Source organism: Ciona robusta, chromosome 1, assembly GCF_009617815.1.
Source record: "Ciona robusta chromosome 1, ASM961781v2".
NCBI classification, from domain to species: domain Eukaryota; kingdom Metazoa; phylum Chordata; class Ascidiacea; order Phlebobranchia; family Cionidae; genus Ciona; species Ciona robusta.
The window spans coordinates 13,685,799-13,702,663 of NC_143235.1; the positions used below are offsets into that span (position 1 = coordinate 13,685,799).

The 16,865-nt window shown below is 37.5% G+C and overlaps 3 protein-coding genes across 4 annotated transcripts; 1 reads left to right on the plus strand and 2 right to left on the minus strand.

The window, feature by feature from the left end:
- Nucleotides 1-172: 172 nt before the first annotated feature.
- On the minus strand, nt 173-9,640 carry LOC149743514 (uncharacterized). Of its 2 annotated transcripts, none has more exons than XM_089885183.1 (20): nt 9,493-9,640; nt 8,783-9,033; nt 7,447-8,092; nt 7,306-7,391; nt 7,096-7,240; nt 6,719-6,849; nt 6,089-6,325; nt 5,808-5,930; nt 5,278-5,397; nt 4,969-5,091; nt 4,789-4,911; nt 4,609-4,731; nt 4,351-4,485; nt 4,018-4,152; nt 3,634-3,762; nt 3,103-3,225; nt 2,615-2,737; nt 1,871-1,993; nt 1,024-1,169; nt 173-514 (listed from the first exon to the last, which is right to left on the minus strand). In XM_089885183.1, exons 1-20 carry the CDS (start codon nt 9,558-9,560, stop codon nt 416-418), a joined length of 3,189 nt encoding a protein of 1,062 aa, XP_089741309.1. In that variant the 5' UTR covers nt 9,561-9,640; the 3' UTR covers nt 173-415. The 2 variants fall into 2 exon arrangements, with proteins under 2 accessions (XP_089741309.1, XP_089741302.1); XM_089885176.1 differs by having other exon boundaries at nt 5,808-5,942.
- Nucleotides 9,641-11,374: 1,734 nt separating this feature from the next.
- LOC149743515 (actin, muscle) lies at nt 11,375-12,934 on the plus strand. Its single transcript, XM_089885475.1, has 5 exons — nt 11,375-11,587; nt 11,691-12,015; nt 12,072-12,233; nt 12,298-12,489; nt 12,557-12,934. The coding sequence occupies exons 1-5, from the start codon at nt 11,456-11,458 to the stop codon at nt 12,880-12,882; spliced, it is 1,137 nt and encodes a 378-aa protein (XP_089741601.1). The 5' UTR covers nt 11,375-11,455; the 3' UTR covers nt 12,883-12,934.
- Nucleotides 12,935-15,189: 2,255 nt separating this feature from the next.
- On the minus strand, nt 15,190-16,769 carry LOC149743516 (actin, muscle). Its single transcript, XM_089885500.1, has 5 exons — nt 16,552-16,769; nt 16,124-16,448; nt 15,908-16,069; nt 15,647-15,838; nt 15,190-15,579 (listed from the first exon to the last, which is right to left on the minus strand). Exons 1-5 carry the CDS (start codon nt 16,681-16,683, stop codon nt 15,254-15,256), a joined length of 1,137 nt encoding a protein of 378 aa, XP_089741626.1. The 5' UTR covers nt 16,684-16,769; the 3' UTR covers nt 15,190-15,253.
- Between the last annotated feature and the right edge of the window lie 96 nt (nt 16,770-16,865).

The window sequence follows — 16,865 nt, forward strand, 5'->3', positions numbered from 1 at the left end:
TATTCGCACTTTATGCGAGAAATGCCTTCGGGCTATGTTATATTTATAAACCCTGGGCAATAATTGTCACTTTCTTACTAACTTTAGATTCTTTAGAAGCTTTTATGAAAATCCTAAGTAATCTGAAGTAATTACCAATACACCAGTTGTCTTAATTGGTAAGCTATACATACTTATTATATGAGATATTTATTTACATTTAACTTCATGTAAATATTAAACTTAACACATAAATTATCGTTTTAATAGCAGTAGAGAAGATCAGTTTAAGTAAAACAACATGGAAAAGAGAATTAGCAACAACACTATACAGTCGTTAAAACACCACGGGTAAAACCTCACTCAAAGTTTCAAACAACATTGTGGCTGGTATAAATCCCAAATCACAATATTCGCAATATAATTACGGTTCCTTTTACAAGTCGTCGTCGTTTATTTCCCCGTTGATAGCCATTGGGTTCGAGGTTCCTTCACTTTGTGGCGTATATTGTTTTTTATTCCGTATCTTGTATATCTATAACATGATGTATATTGTTTATATAAGTGCAAGTACAGTACAGCATTATACAAATCAGACATGCGCTAAGATTGTTTACTAGACTTTTCCGGCGGGGTAAAATGGGACATCGATGTTAGGGTAAGACAAGAGATCGGACATTTCAATTTTTCTCGTCCCATTTGGTGGTAAACAAAGACTATTTACGGGCTTATATAACCTTATACCCCTACGACTTCAAAATACCGTTGTTAATTGTTCAAAACACAATTAAGAAATATGAGATTTTAATGGTTACAATCTTACCCCGCGGTAATATACACACGAAGGCTCTGGTCTTAAAAGTTTAATCTATTGGGTGAAAGCCAACACAGGGTATAAAGCTTTCGCATTGAATATTACGCATAGATATAAAGTTGCAGCGTACATTTAAAACGAGTACTTCCTAACGTACTTTTCAGTAGGTGGACTATTATATGCTATATGTAAACATAACCGCAATCAATATAGGTGGTATTTTTTCTTACCCTTACAGCGATGAACATAACCATAAAGAACACAACCGCCCCCACTGTTGCAAAGAGAGCGAGCATTGTAGAAGCACTTTGTGCTTTGGTTTGTGATCCGATAGCTTCTGCACTGAACTGGTCCGCCGGTCTTGGTGGGGATTTTTCTATAAAAAAAGGCTAAGTTATAAGGGATTTGACGTAATTTAAATTTGCTTGTGGCATATTATGGTAGGATGGGGAAGATGGGCTGCATTTTCTATATATTTTCTCGTCCAATGTTGTAGTAAACAAAGAACATTCTAAGATATATCTCCACGCATGTCATATACCGCTGTTAATTTAAAACACGATCATGCTGTTTGGATATTATGTGCTAAATATGTCCCGTCTCCCACACCACCCTTCTACATTGGTAATGGACCAACTCTGGCCTATAAGTCTAATGCCCTGCCTCGAAAAGAGATGTAGAATAACGTGGAGGTATATAGCCTGGCTCTTCAATTTAAGTAAGGTCACCTCTTTCGTCGTTCTGTATAAAGATACGGTCCGGAAGTACTGTTATGCTAATTGGTAAACTTAAATTAACGCAAAGTGTGTAGGCATTATATCGTACATACCACGTAAGGGTATCTTGTAAAATGGCCCCTTCACCTTATTTAACAAAGAAAAACGCCAGATAAAATATTATTGATAAAATTGGACTTTACGGTTGTTTTTATCACTACCGTGTTACAATGACCGTCGTTTTGTTCTTTTTTGTTTAACTAATTTCTCTAATCGCTTTGGAAACGTTAAATTATACAATTTAGTTTCACTTTTGTTAAGCTTAAAACATTAAATAGGTTTGTAATTAAAATTCACGAACCTGAACATTGGCTTCCGTCCCCAGAGTATCCTTGCTTACAACCGCAAGAGTAACTTCCTGGTAGGTTGGTGCATTCGGATCCTACGGCAGGGCAGCTGTTAGGATCTTTGCATTCGTTCAAGTCTGTAACAGAATTTATAATTTTATCTTTACAGTAAAACCATGTTTTATAAGGTAATTAGTTTTTGCAACTTTGCCTCAAAATTTGCCTAAATATTACCCTTATAATTATTTTAATTTAGATTTTTATTTTTTTAAGTATTTCGTTACAACGATATGAGTTTTCGGCGGCAATTTAACTACATTCTAGAACGTTACGTATTTAAACAATTGAAAATAAAAATTTAAATTTCAGAAAACGTTGGTGATACACGAGGCTTAACATTGGTAAGGTTAAAGGTAAAATCAGTAGTTTTATTCAAGGGATACTGTATTTCTGTGCTTTATTTAGAATTGTGTGCATTATATTTTTGCCAAAATGGATTAGAAACTACAGCATGCAGTCATGCAAGTACTTATAGAATTATATAAATTGTGTTTAATGTTAATTATGTAACGGTGGTAAATACTCTCTGTTTAGTTTATCCCTAATAATTCAATTATGTTACCCCAGTTGGGTTATACGTTTGTTATTGTTTCTTATTGTTATTATACTGGATGGAATACTGCATCTGCATTCATATTTTTGTATACATTTTGAATGAAAATCAATTTGTGTAACTTTACATACAATTTGATACAAACCTGTACAATATAAGCCATCACCAGTGTAGCCTTGCTTACAAATACAAGCATAGAAACCCTCAGTATCGCTACAAGTTGCATCTCTATGGCAGTAAGCTGTGTTCTCTAAACATTCATCTATATCTAAACATAATAAATTACCTGGGAGCGCAAAGTTACAATATAAAGGCAGATGTAACCTATTGGTCATACTGGACATTCTGAACATTCTTGACTCTTCGTTTTTAGGGGTATTTGTTACAAAATGGTTGCAGTTTTTCATTGTATATAAATATGTTATTTAAGCCTTAAGCTTCCTATTTGTTTGGGGTCATGGCTTAGTGCTTACTATTTGTCTTAGACCGAAAGTTATAAATTGATTGCAGTTTTATCATTGTATACATTTTTCATGCCCATAGCTTAGTTACAAAGCTTTTAAGTCCTATTATATATTTTATATATCTAATATATACATTGTAAAACATTAGATTACTGTATTTTAAACTTACTTTCGCAGTATGTTCCATTCCCCTTGTAACCACCATTACACTCGCAAACATAATCTCCATCTAAGTTATAGCAGGTTGCTTTGGTGTGGCAACCATGGTTTAGTAGCAAGCATTCATTGATGTCTGTTGATAAAAGATTAATTTATGCATATTGTGCCAAACAAATAAAAGTAAAATGTGAGAATAAACTGATTATGGCAAACATTTTTGCAAAAATGGGACACTTTTTCATTCTAATTTTTTGTCCCATTCATAGAAGTAAACAGATATTCAAAGAACATGGATATTTGTTTATTATGTGCTCATACAATACAAATTTCTTTTATATATATATTAACTGAATGATAATACCTGATTTAACTGAATGATATTACCTGCAGTCATTACAAATTTCTGATACAAATGTTTGTTTCATACTACTCAAAAAAAGAGTTTGTGTGTGTAAATACCCAAATGGTGTTAGATTGTTACATTATTTTCAAGTTACTTTATGTTTTTACTTATAAACATGCAAACTAAATATTGCTATACCCTGACATGTTCCATTTGTTACATTAGTCTTAGTGTATCCAGTATCACACAGGCATGCGTAGCTTCCAATTGTATTTTGACAGTAAGAATTGTTCCAGCAATGACTCCCCAATGCACATTCATCAATGTCTGAAATGTAAGTAGAAAAATTTTAATGCAAAACTTATGTGGTTTTTTATAATAGCCATGCTAACATTATTATGGTCTAGTATATTAAATATAGTCCTTGGGTTTAATTCTTATCAAGACATTATGTGGTTTTTCGTCATTTTATACATTCATAAGATACTTTAAAGTTTCTAAATACAAAATCTGTTTTGTGATAGTGATACCTTTAATCGGTAATGTCTTAAGTTTAACAAAAATATGTAGTCATAGTTTTACCTGCACAATCTGTTTCACTATTTCTTTCATATCCCGCTTTGCATAAACAGTTGTAACTTCCAACACTATTATAGCAATACTCGTTAAGGTTGCAAACTGAGACGTTTTGTGTTTCTTGTATGCATTCGTTAATATCTGTAGATATAACCAATAAAATTCTATGTAGGTGAGGTTCTGCGGCAAAGCATGCCATGGGTTCTATAGGATTTAGGCCATGAAAATTGTTTATGTTAGTTGCATATATAATAAGCTTGAATATTTTCTTTGTGATTTATTTAAAAATAGGTTTGTTGCCTTTGTTTATATTCACAGTTTAGTTTTTAAACTTCTTACCAATACATTGTCCAAGCATGTCTGCTTTAAATCCAGAATTACAGTCGCAATGATATGATCCATGTGAATTGATGCAGCTAGAGTGGTAAGAGCATAATGAAGACGATCCTCCAATTTCAATGCACTCGTTTATGTCTAAAATACCAGTGTAGATCTAGTTTAACCACTTATTGGTCCATTATATACAGAACTTTCAACTATATTTTGTTAAGGTTTAGTGTTAGAGTAGCAGTAAATCAGTAGTATTATGTTCGTTACCGCTACAGTCTGTCCCATTTCCTGTAAATCCATCCTTGCATTTACATTGATATTCTCCATCTGTGTTTATGCATGTAGCTTTACTGTGACATGGTGAAAGACTTGCTTCACATTCATTTATATCTGTAAAAATTGTAAGATTGGCAGTTTTTAAAATGATGTCTTGGTTGGTTTTTGTACCAGTACAAACAGTTCCGTTGCCAGAGTAACCATCATTGCAGATACAAGTAAAACTTCCAGGTCTGTCAACACAATCAGCATTCTGGTCACAGTCATTCATATCAAAATTACACTCGTTTAAATCTGAAAAAAATATCATTTGTTAAAACTTTTACAAAGTTAATGTTGTGTGAAAAATACTTTGGCATAAAGTGCCGTTTCCTGTATACCCTGCATTACAAGTGCAAGTGTATGAGCCTTCAGTGTTTTGGCAAATAGCAGATATATCGCATTCATTTTGTGCTTCAAAACATTCATCAATATCTGCAATTAGTATAAGATTATTAGCATGAGCAGGGAACATCTACGGCTTACGAAGTTACAGGTACAACATCTTATCTAATTTTACAGGGTTACATAAGTCTAAATACAAAATAACACACAGTCAATAGTGGTTATTGATTTGTATTCCCACAGAACAAAGTTTTCAAAGTAAAGTTAGTACATTACCATTGCATGATTGGCCATCACCAGTATAACCATCATCACATGCACATGTGTAACTTCCTTGGTTGTCTGTACATTTCGCATTTGTATGGCATGTTGTACTTGCATTACACTCATTGATATCTATGTTGTATTTGTCTAATTACTTGAACATTTTACAGTATTTAATTAATGAATGAAACTTACTTTATCCTCGCGTGGCTGGAAAATGACAGTCGTTATCACACGGGTTTAACACCTCGTGCCAGCTTACGAGTTACCATGTATGTTACTTTGTGGGTAATTATTTTTTTCCTGATAATTTAGACAACCCATTAGTAACCACTGGGTTGGAGCAATTGCTGTGAAGTGTCTTGCCCAAGGACACATACGCCCACAATGGTAGCAGCATCGAGCCTTGAACCCATTACCTCTGGGTTACAGGCAGGCACGCTAACCACTATACCACGGCGCCGGACGAATTAATATTTATATTCTAGTTATCAGGCAATAAACTAAACTTGTACCTAGAAATATTGGTTCTGGTCACTTACTTAAACATGTTATTCCATCTCCAGTGTAACCTTCTTTACAAATGCAGTAAAATCCCCCGAATGTGTTAATACAGTCAGCATGTACATCACAGTTGTGTAGATTGGTTTGGCATTCTTTGACATCTGTTTTGTTGGCTTAATAATTTTCGCATTCTTACTACAGAGTTAACTACCATGCATATTCTTTGTTAGTTATCATATTAAATTCATTTATAATGTTAAATTAATATAAAAATCTAAGTAATAGTACATGTGGTTGGTAGTGAAAAGATATATCTTACCTGTTTCACAGCATATGCCTGCCCACCCTGCCTTACAAATGCATTCAGTTGTTGTTACATTTCCACCATTTAAACATTCTCTGTTGCAAGTTGAGGTTTGAACCAAGTCATTGCTACATGTTTGCCCACCACACTGGGATTCCTTTGTTATGTTTCTTGTCCTAGTTTTATAGCCATGAGGTCCACATGTAGCTGAACACCTACCCCATTCAGACCAATAACTGATGACACAATCAACTGTAATAGAAAAAAATTCTTTAAATAAACCAACACATTATTGTTGGTAACCCGATATGCAAACCGATATTTTAGCATGAATATAATATATATCATAGGAAAACATCTTTATCAAGTGGGATATCCAAGGGTGGATTAAGTTTGGTTTATTAGGTAATCATTGATTATTGAATTTTGTGTTTAATGTGTGCTAAACTTAAAGCTGATTGCATTAATAGTAATACCTGGACACTAAATGAAAATATCATAATGTCAAACATCTTTAGCAAGTATAATATCCAGGAGTGGGTCAACTTTGGTTTATTCGGTGAATCATAATACCATAATCATAAGATTTTGAATTTTGTGTATAATGTGTGCTAACCTTTTATTTGATTGTATTAATAGTAATACCTGGACAACAGTTTAAACTACATGTTCTTGTTTCATTTGTGGCTCCAGTACATGGCAGTCCGTCACAAAATGCCTGAGTTGCCACTTCACGTTTACGGCTCTGTATTCCCCAACCACAAGTCATGGAACATCTATAGTAGGTTGGGGTAAGATGGGACACCTTTTTATTCTATTTACGTCCTATTTTGTAGGACACAAATATTATTTACAGAATTTTAAAACTGTATTCTTACGACTCCAATAGACCATTGTTCATTATTTAAAAAATGATCAGAATATTTGGCTATAATGTGCTAAAGGTGTCCCATCTTACCAGTACTGTATAAACAGTTTGTAGTTATTAAATATAACTTTTTGTTCACATTTCTTTAACATACCTGTTCCAGCTTGTCCATTCGGTCCATTTACAATCAATTGGACAACAAGCATCATTGCATAGTTGGACTTGGTTTGCGTTTCCAGAACACATTTCACCGCCGCAACTTTTTTTCACCAACTTATATCTTTTTCTTTCCTTGACACCTTGGTGAAATATAAAATTAGTGTTGTTTCTAGTCGACCATGACAGTATGAATATGATAGCCTACCTGCACCACATGATTTTGAACATTTTTCCCACAAACCCCAAACTTCCCATTCACATGCTACAGGACAGCAAATCTCATTGCATGATCTGTGTTATAGTTACATTATAAATACATATTAAACATTACAGCCTATTTCCTCACCTGCTTTCTGATGCGAATCCATTGCAACCAACTCCTCCGTACATTGCTTCAATTGCAATCTCTCGTTTACGTTCCTGCGTCCCCCCACCACATGTGACGTTGCATTCTCCCCAGTGTGTCCAGTTTTCCCATGTGCAATGTATGGGACAGGATAAAGTGTTGCACAATCTAGTATCTGTTGGAACCCCAGCACATGAGTTACCACCACAAGAAACAGAAATGGCAACATTGCGAGATCTGGATTGGGTCCCATTTCCACACGAAACAGAACAAGTGTTAAAAGGATTCCAAGATGACCACTGACAGTCCACAGGGCAGCATTGGGTGTTGCACGGCAGAGATTCAGTGCTTGAGCCAGAACAACCAGACCCGCCACAGAAAGCAGAAATGGCAACGCTTCTAGATCTAGTTTGAGTTCCACCACCACACTGTTCTGAGCAAGACCCATATGCTTCCCAACTCCCCCACGAGCAATGAACTGGACAACAACCAATATTGCAAGATCGAGATTGACTACCTGGGCCATAGCAGGATGATCCCCCGCATCTTGCGGATCTATAGTAATCTCTTGATCTAGATTGTGTTCCACCTCCACAATTGCGAGAGCATTGCTCCCATCCTGACCACGAATCCCATCGACAATTTACTGTTAAGACCAAAACACGAAACGATAAAGCTCAAAGCTGATTATCAGTTCGTTAAAATGCCTATGATTATAAGTAAATGTCTTCGTAGTATCTGACTTCTGGCTGACAAAACAACGTGTGCGATTCAATTTCCTATCATAAAAACGAATTAATGTTGTGACTGTGTGATTGTAATATATATTAATAAAAACTTCGTGGCACATTCGAAGGATTAGTCAGAAAACTTTAGATGTTTAAGTCAAGAAACTTGGAGGTTTTTTTCAAGATACGTTAGTGTGTTTTTTTTAAATCATCAACCATGTACGTGAAATTTAGAGGTAATAGTAAACATGTTTCAATCTCTTTCAAGACATGAAAACGTTTTACTCTAAACGTGAAAACTTACAAGTGAATGCCTTAGTTGACAAGTTTGGGATTTAAAACACTGCGTTTCTAGTTCTTGTTACAAACGTTTTAACGGTCTTTCTACTATTAGATGTTACATTCAAATACACAAAAATCTGATGCGATAAGCGTATGGGGTGTGTGAACTTATTCTTCGGGTTTACATTTACAGTTGAATGACCGAATGTGGTTTGTTTATTCTCGGGTGGTGGGGCAATGTGGGCCGTATAAACGAATTTTCTGTTTTATTATACCGTATTAATTTTAATCTATACTCTGTACCAACATAAAGGTATACCGTTTACCTGCGCAACAATGCGTGTTGCATGGTCTCGAACCCGATGGTCTATTACAGGATCCACATTGACCTTGGCTTCGTGTTAAAACAGCCGACTGTCTTCCGCCCCCGCATTCTTCCGAACACGACCCCCAATGCCACTCGCAGGACGTTGTATCACACCGACGTCGAGTAAACCGCCAATTCTTAATACGTTTGCCACTACTTCGTTGTTCACTCCGTCGTCGTCCCCATAATTTTACACTAGGTGCAACAATCCTGCAGTCGTATAGGTTAAAATGTTGTATAAAAGTGTATGTAACTCTGAATTCGTCAATATAGTAATACCAAGTTTTTTGAAAATCGGTCGAATATTTCGTCAGTTATCGACGTTTAAAACCCCACTCAACCTTCTTGTTTGTTAGAGATGGATCATTAATTTTTCGAATATGTTCATACGAAGAAAATAAACATATAATATAGTATGGTGGGGCTGTGGGGGAAACGGGACACCTTAAGCATATGTTGTCCAAATATCCCGATCGTATTCTAAACAGTTAACAACGGACTATGCTGGGACTCGTGAGAATATTTTTTTAACTAAAATAAAAACGGGTTCCGTCTCCTCCCAGCCTAATAAATATATATTAAAAATGGGGCTAGTTTGCCCCGCTATACTATACTGCTACACTATCTCACCAATTGTAAACTTTATCAATGCTACGTTTTTTAACTTACAAGGCGTGCGCTTCTGACACCCATATAAGCAAAATCGTTGAGCAGAAAAGTGGATTAAGAATTCTCATTTTTCTTCATTTAATTATACAGCACGCTAATTTCTTTTTTAAAGGCTTCCTCAATAATCTATCCACACGTCGGGAGGCAGACCAATGGTGGTATTTGATGCTAATTAGGGAATATATATAGTCCCCATTGGAAACCCGTTTGCGCACTCAGCGGTTGCTTCGTTATATTGTTGTATAAACGCGGAAGTAATCTAATGTTTCGTCTATAATAATATGAGGTAATTAACACACCATGTTTTCACCCAAATAAAGAAGCAGATTTTTAGAACAGGGAAAATATTTGTACCGTTCGCACTCCCTCTATGCAACCAATGCTATTTTTTTGCCGTAAATGGAGTTAACCCATTATATTGCTTGTATTGCTATTTATTAGCATTGTCGATCCGAAGCACGCTATTTGAGAATCAGGTTTAAACAAAATCCCATGCTCTTGACGTTTGTACACACGTGTATATATTACATGCACTTTGTATGTTGTTGCCAAATAAATTAGTTATGGCAATAAAGTTCTGATTATGGACCTATGGTGGATTAATATGTTTGCGTTGCTGCAATCATTTTTTGCAAACCTGCAAACATATTTCTTTCGTGTAGTTTGAACGTGCAACAGTACGTTTAACTAAATAATGCATAGGCAGTAGGCGTGTTGTATATTGTAATGTTAATAAATAACCAACATCACTATCGATACATGATTCCCGTGTAATTCGTAAGTATTTACTGACTTGTTCTTTGTGTCTTTACATTACGACTTAAATCATTGGCAACATTGAAATAATATTTAAGTGTTTCTGTATTATTTTAGCTCGTGGAAGGTCAGATCACTTGTATTCTTTCCATATACCATCTATTGTTTGTACCTTCTGGGTGGGAATAATATAAACAAGGAAGAATGACACTTGCTGTGTTTCGTCATTCCTATTTTGCTAACAATGTGCTATATATAATGCAACTGGCGCGTGATCGTGCAAGATGCATTAACCAGCAACTGAATACGCAGTTTCTGGTCGAAACTCCTTCGCAGCAATTAAGTGATGAGTTCGAGCCGAATGTACAGGTAGTATGCATTGCACAGCATATATAACACTATGGGGTAAGACGGGACACATTTACAACATAGTATCCAATACCCCGATCCTGTTTTAAGCAATTAAAAACGGCCTACGCCGGAAGTCCTGAAGATACGGTCTTATAAGTATTTAAATGTCTTTATTTGTTTACCACCAAAAAAATTGAGAAAATGGAATAAAAATGTGTCACATCTCTCCCGACCTTACCGACTAACCCGGTTGGTTTAGTGTCTACACTCACCATGGGTTCGTGTTAAAACCACCGACAATGTCATTGCTTATACCAGGACCCCAATACCATCGGCAAAGCGCTATACATCGCACCTATACGTCCACAATTTAAAGTAAAGGAATGCCGAATATTATTGTAATAATCTGCTTTTTGACACTTTGCTCTTTTTGTCACTTTAATTTATTTCTATTAAGTTGGAGTAATCGATACACATAACGCATTAATTCGATTGATTTGTTCAAATAGAATAGTGAAGTCCACAAAAACGCTAAGGTATAGAATTTTCGTGAGAACGAGCTTTGGATGTTTTGTTATCTATTTTATGTATATACCACAAGGTAAGCTATCAAGCACAGGCAAGTATCTTGTACCATCTGTTGGTTTTAGCACCAAAGATCCAAGCGACGGAGTTCAATAAACTTCACCAAATAAGGGCATGCGCTGTTTGTCCCTGCGAGTTGATTTGAAAGTGTCGACAACTGTAGATGTGTGAGCGTCGTATATAAGAGTCGTGTCGAACCATTCCAACCACATTCACTCGCTTACAAGCTTCAAGTCTTCACTCAATCAACTCAAGTAAGCAAACTTTAATCATGTCAGACTCCGAAGAAGATCAGACCGCTCTGGTTTGCGACAACGGATCTGGATTAGTGAAATCAGGATTCGCCGGAGATGACGCACCTCGAGCTGTCTTCCCATCCATCGTTGGTCGACCCCGCCATCAGGTAAGCTTCCGGTATTGGCATATTTATACATTTCATTGCTTATTCTCGGCAATAACAAGTTTACCAACAATCAATCTAAATCGTGACATTTGAATACCAACAGGGTGTCATGGTCGGTATGGGACAAAAAGACAGCTACGTTGGTGACGAAGCACAAAGTAAGCGAGGTATCCTGACCCTGAAATACCCGATCGAGCACGGTATCATCACCAACTGGGACGACATGGAAAAGATCTGGCATCACACTTTCTACAACGAACTCCGTGTTGCTCCCGAAGAACACCCGACTCTGCTCACCGAAGCCCCACTTAACCCAAAGGCTAACCGAGAAAAGATGACCCAGATCATGTTTGAAACCTTCAACGTACCGGCCATGTATGTTGCCATCCAAGCCGTACTCTCTTTATATGCCTCTGGACGTACAACAGGTAAAGCACGACAGGAACGTTTTAAGTTCGTTAGTTTTTAGCCACTTAATTCTCAGGTATTGTTATGGATGCTGGTGACGGTGTCTCACACAACGTTCCAATCTACGAGGGATACGCGCTCCCTCACGCCATCGCCCGGTTGGATTTAGCTGGACGAGATCTAACAGATTATTTGATGAAGATTCTTACAGAGAGAGGCTACTCTTTCGTTACAACTGGTAAGTTAAATATTTATCATGAAACACAAGAACAAATTTTAAGATTATTTTTTATTAAAACCAGCTGAGCGTGAAATTGTTCGAGATATCAAAGAGAAGCTCTGCTACGTGGCGCTCGACTTCGAGCAAGAGATGGCCACCGCAGCATCTTCCACCTCCCTAGAGAAGAGCTACGAACTTCCCGACGGTCAAGTCATTACCATCGGAAACGAGAGGTTCCGATGCCCGGAAACTCTCTTCCAACCTTCCTTTATCGGTAAGAAATGCCCAATCTCTGATAAATTGTGATGTTTAAAGTTTTATTCATGCACTCGTGATCTCAGGTATGGAATCTGCTGGAATCCACGAGACAACCTACAACTCCATCATGAAGTGCGACATTGACATCCGAAAGGATCTTTACGCCAACAACGTTCTCTCCGGAGGTACAACCATGTACCCTGGTATCGCTGACAGAATGCAGAAGGAAATCACTGCTCTCGCTCCCAGCACCATGAAGATCAAAATCATTGCTCCTCCAGAGAGGAAATACTCTGTCTGGATCGGAGGATCCATCCTCGCTTCTCTCTCCACCTTCCAACAGATGTGGATCACCAAGCAAGAATACGACGAAGCCGGCCCATCTATTGTCCACCGAAAATGTTTCTAAATATTTATTTTATTGGCAAGTTTGAAATGAATTAAAACATTCGGCTATATAACATGAGTTGCTTATCTGGTAGAACAACAGCGCACTTTGCTAGACGTGTACGACCGCAGAGAACAGGCGTACAAATTTAACATTTCTTAACAACAGGTTGTTTTTAGTAAAACGCTAAACTTTTTGGTATTCTATTATCTGTTAGAGTAAGCAAAACATTTTTGTTATCATTGAAAGTGGTTCTAGGCAGTTGAGCTGACCAAGTGGTCACTAATAGATAGTCCAGATTGTCAGTCATGCGCACACAAGTAAAAACAATAAAACATACGAACATAGTACATTGTTATTGGCGCCCGATGTATAAAATAAATTGCATTGGACATAATAAAAAATATTGTAAAACATAGACTTTATTATGTTTTAGTTTTTCGATTGAGTCTAGGTATACTAGATTATGCTGACTTAGCATATCTTTGAACCATGGCGCCATCTATAACGCTATAGAGGGCGCCATGGTTTGAACCTATTGGTAAACAAGTAAAACTGCTTTTAAAAATATGCTACTGTAGTTACCTGTGAGGCATAATAAACATTTTACTTAAAACAAAGTGCCAAAAAGCTAAAAATTAACAAATAAGCAAAAAAGTACTGAGTCAGCATATTATGTAGCAATGTTCAATCAAAAATTAAAACATAATAAAGTCTATGTTTTACATTTTTTTAAATAAATTTTTAAAGAACAAGCATTCATTATACCAAATTAAAGATAAATAAATTTTCTTCAGTATTTCAGAAACTAAAAACGATCAAAGTTGAATGATTTTTTTAATGGGAAATCCCATGCATTGCGCTACGGCCATTTTTTTACTCCAGCGGTCAAATTCACGGTTTTAAAACTCATTTTTTAAAGCTATTAACGGCTCCAATCGATTAAAACATGTGATTAATAGAGCTACGCTATACTTAAAGAAAGTCAAAATCCCTTTCGCTTTCAAAATCATTTTTGTAATCGTTTTTATTTAATTTTTTTATAGTAATTACCTTTCTGGTCCTCCAGGAATTAACGAAAGTTGGCCGATGGCGTCACAAACATACACAGATTACGCCATAAGCGCGCGGGAAAAACGCAAGAAAAAGGCAGTTACTGCTTTAACTTTAGACGTTGAGTTTCTGGCTCTTGTTACTTTAAGATTGAAGCGAGTAATGTAGTTTTGTATCTGCGTACATCCTGTATATTTTTACAAAAGTGATTAACTTCTAGGATTTTCGAACCAGCCCTGTGACCTGTGAATCACTTTATGGATCTGTTCTTGACATGGTAAGGAATGCATTTTATTATGTATATGTAATAGTGTATGACTGTATGTGTGTACATAAACATTTAATAATGTTTGCTTGTAATTAACCTAACAGACGTTGCTGCCCTTTTTGCACATTTTGTCAGTAATTCGTTATCTTTGCTGGATGTATATATACTCGTGCAGGCCATGTGACAATAGTTAGCTATAGGAATCCCAATTGTAGGACTTGCGCAGTCTGGTTTTCATTTGATCGCACTTCCGTCTGCAGGACTTAACTTTAAAAACGCGTTGGTTGGGGCACGGCCTACTATCTCAAGTAGGTCGTGGTTGGCGGTACTTTTCCCGCCAAAATAATGATGAAATCGCTAGTGTTAATATGCGCGTATGCATGTTGTACAAACAACAAATTACAGACTCTTGCCTCTTTAGTTCTATACGATCTCCGAACCAGAAAAGGAAACCCTGTTCCCTGTTATCATACTACCAACCATCTTTTAGCTGGTTGTTGTCATGGTACCAACCATCTTTTGGTTCGTTGTTGTCATGGAACCAGCCACGGTTGTATAGCTGCCAGGGAACCAGACACCAATGTTTTTTTGTAGTACCTTCCTGGTATATCCATACTATTAGTAGCTCAGGCTTTTGTATCAATATTGTCGTTTAAGCCATCTTTTTTTGCCTTTTCCAATTCCGTTGACGTCACTGACACTGGTTTTGTGCAAAAACAACCGACCACCACAACGAGTATAACTGGCAAGATCGGCGACTCCATCATGCAATGAATACCGTTGAACGTTTATACCTGGTATTTATATCTGACGCGTCCATCGTTAGTTGAACCAGACGATATTGCTGTGTTTTTAATTTTCCATTAACCGAAACAAAACTTCCTAAAGTACCAAGTATGTTCGCACGAGTGGGGAGATGTAAAACTCGTTTCTGCCATTGACATTTTGCGCCGTTTTGTTTTTCCGGTACTTCGCACCTTTAGAAAGACCGAATAACGAAGTAGTAGTTTTTTTGTGAAACAGGCGATTATATTGGTTTATTTAAAAAGTATAAACACAAGAGTTAAATATTTAGAAACATTTTCGGTGGACAATAGATGGGCCGGCTTCGTCGTATTCTTGCTTGGTGATCCACATCTGTTGGAAGGTGGAGAGGGAAGCGAGGATGGATCCTCCGATCCAGACAGAGTATTTCCTCTCTGGAGGAGCAATGATTTTGATCTTCATGGTGCTGGGAGCAAGAGCAGTGATTTCCTTCTGCATTCTGTCAGCGATACCAGGGTACATGGTTGTACCTCCGGAGAGAACGTTGTTGGCGTACAGATCCTTTCGGATGTCAATGTCGCACTTCATGATGGAGTTGTAGGTTGTCTCGTGGATTCCAGCAGATTCCATACCTGAGATCACGAGTGCATGAATAAAACATTAAACATCACAATTTATCAGAGACTGGGCATTTCTTACCGATGAAGGAAGGTTGGAAGAGAGTTTCCGGGCATCGGAACCTCTCGTTTCCGATGGTAATGACTTGACCGTCGGGAAGTTCGTAGCTCTTCTCTAGGGAGGTGGAAGATGCTGCGGTGGCCATCTCTTGCTCGAAGTCGAGCGCCACGTAGCAGAGCTTCTCTTTGATATCTCGAACGATTTCACGCTCAGCTGATTAGGTGAAAAAATATTTCTAACGTTGTTAACGTAGACTTAGGGGATATTAAATATTTGACTTACCAGTTGTAACGAAAGAGTAGCCTCTCTCTGTAAGAATCTTCATCAAATAATCGGTGAGATCTCGTCCAGCTAAATCCAACCGGGCGATGGCGTGAGGGAGCGCGTACCCCTCGTAGATTGGAACGTTGTGTGAGACACCATCACCAGCATCCATAACAATACCTGAAAAATAATTGGATAAACTAACGACCTTTACGCATTCCTGTCGTGTTTTACCTGTTGTACGTCCAGAGGCGTATAAGGAGAGTACGGCTTGGATGGCGACATACATGGCCGGTACGTTGAAGGTTTCAAACATGATCTGGGTCATCTTCTCTCGGTTAGCCTTTGGGTTAAGTGGGGCTTCGGTGAGCAGAGTCGGGTGTTCTTCGGGAGCAACACGGAGTTCGTTGTAGAAAGTGTGATGCCAGATCTTTTCCATGTCGTCCCAGTTGGTGATGATACCGTGCTCGATCGGGTATTTCAGAGTCAGGATACCTCGCTTACTTTGTGCTTCGTCACCAACGTAGCTGTCTTTTTGTCCCATACCGACCATGACACCCTGTTAGTATACAAATGTCACGATTTAGATTGATAGTTGGTAAACTTGTTATTGCCGAGAAAAAGCAATGAAATATATAAATATGCCAATATTGGAAGCTTACCTGATGGCGGGGTCGACCAACGATGGATGGGAAGACAGCTCGAGGTGCGTCATCTCCGGCGAATCCTGATTTCACTAATCCTGATCCATTGTCGCAAACCAGAGCGGTCTGATCTTCTTCGGAGTCTGACATGATTAAAGTTTGCTTGCTTGAGTTGATTGAGTGAAGACTTGAAGCTTGTAAGCGAGTGAATGTGGTTGGAATGTTTCGACACGACTCTTATATACGACGCTCACACATCTACAGTTGTCGACACTTTCAAATCAACTCGCAGGGACAAACAGCGCATGCCCTTATTTGGTAAAGTTATTGAA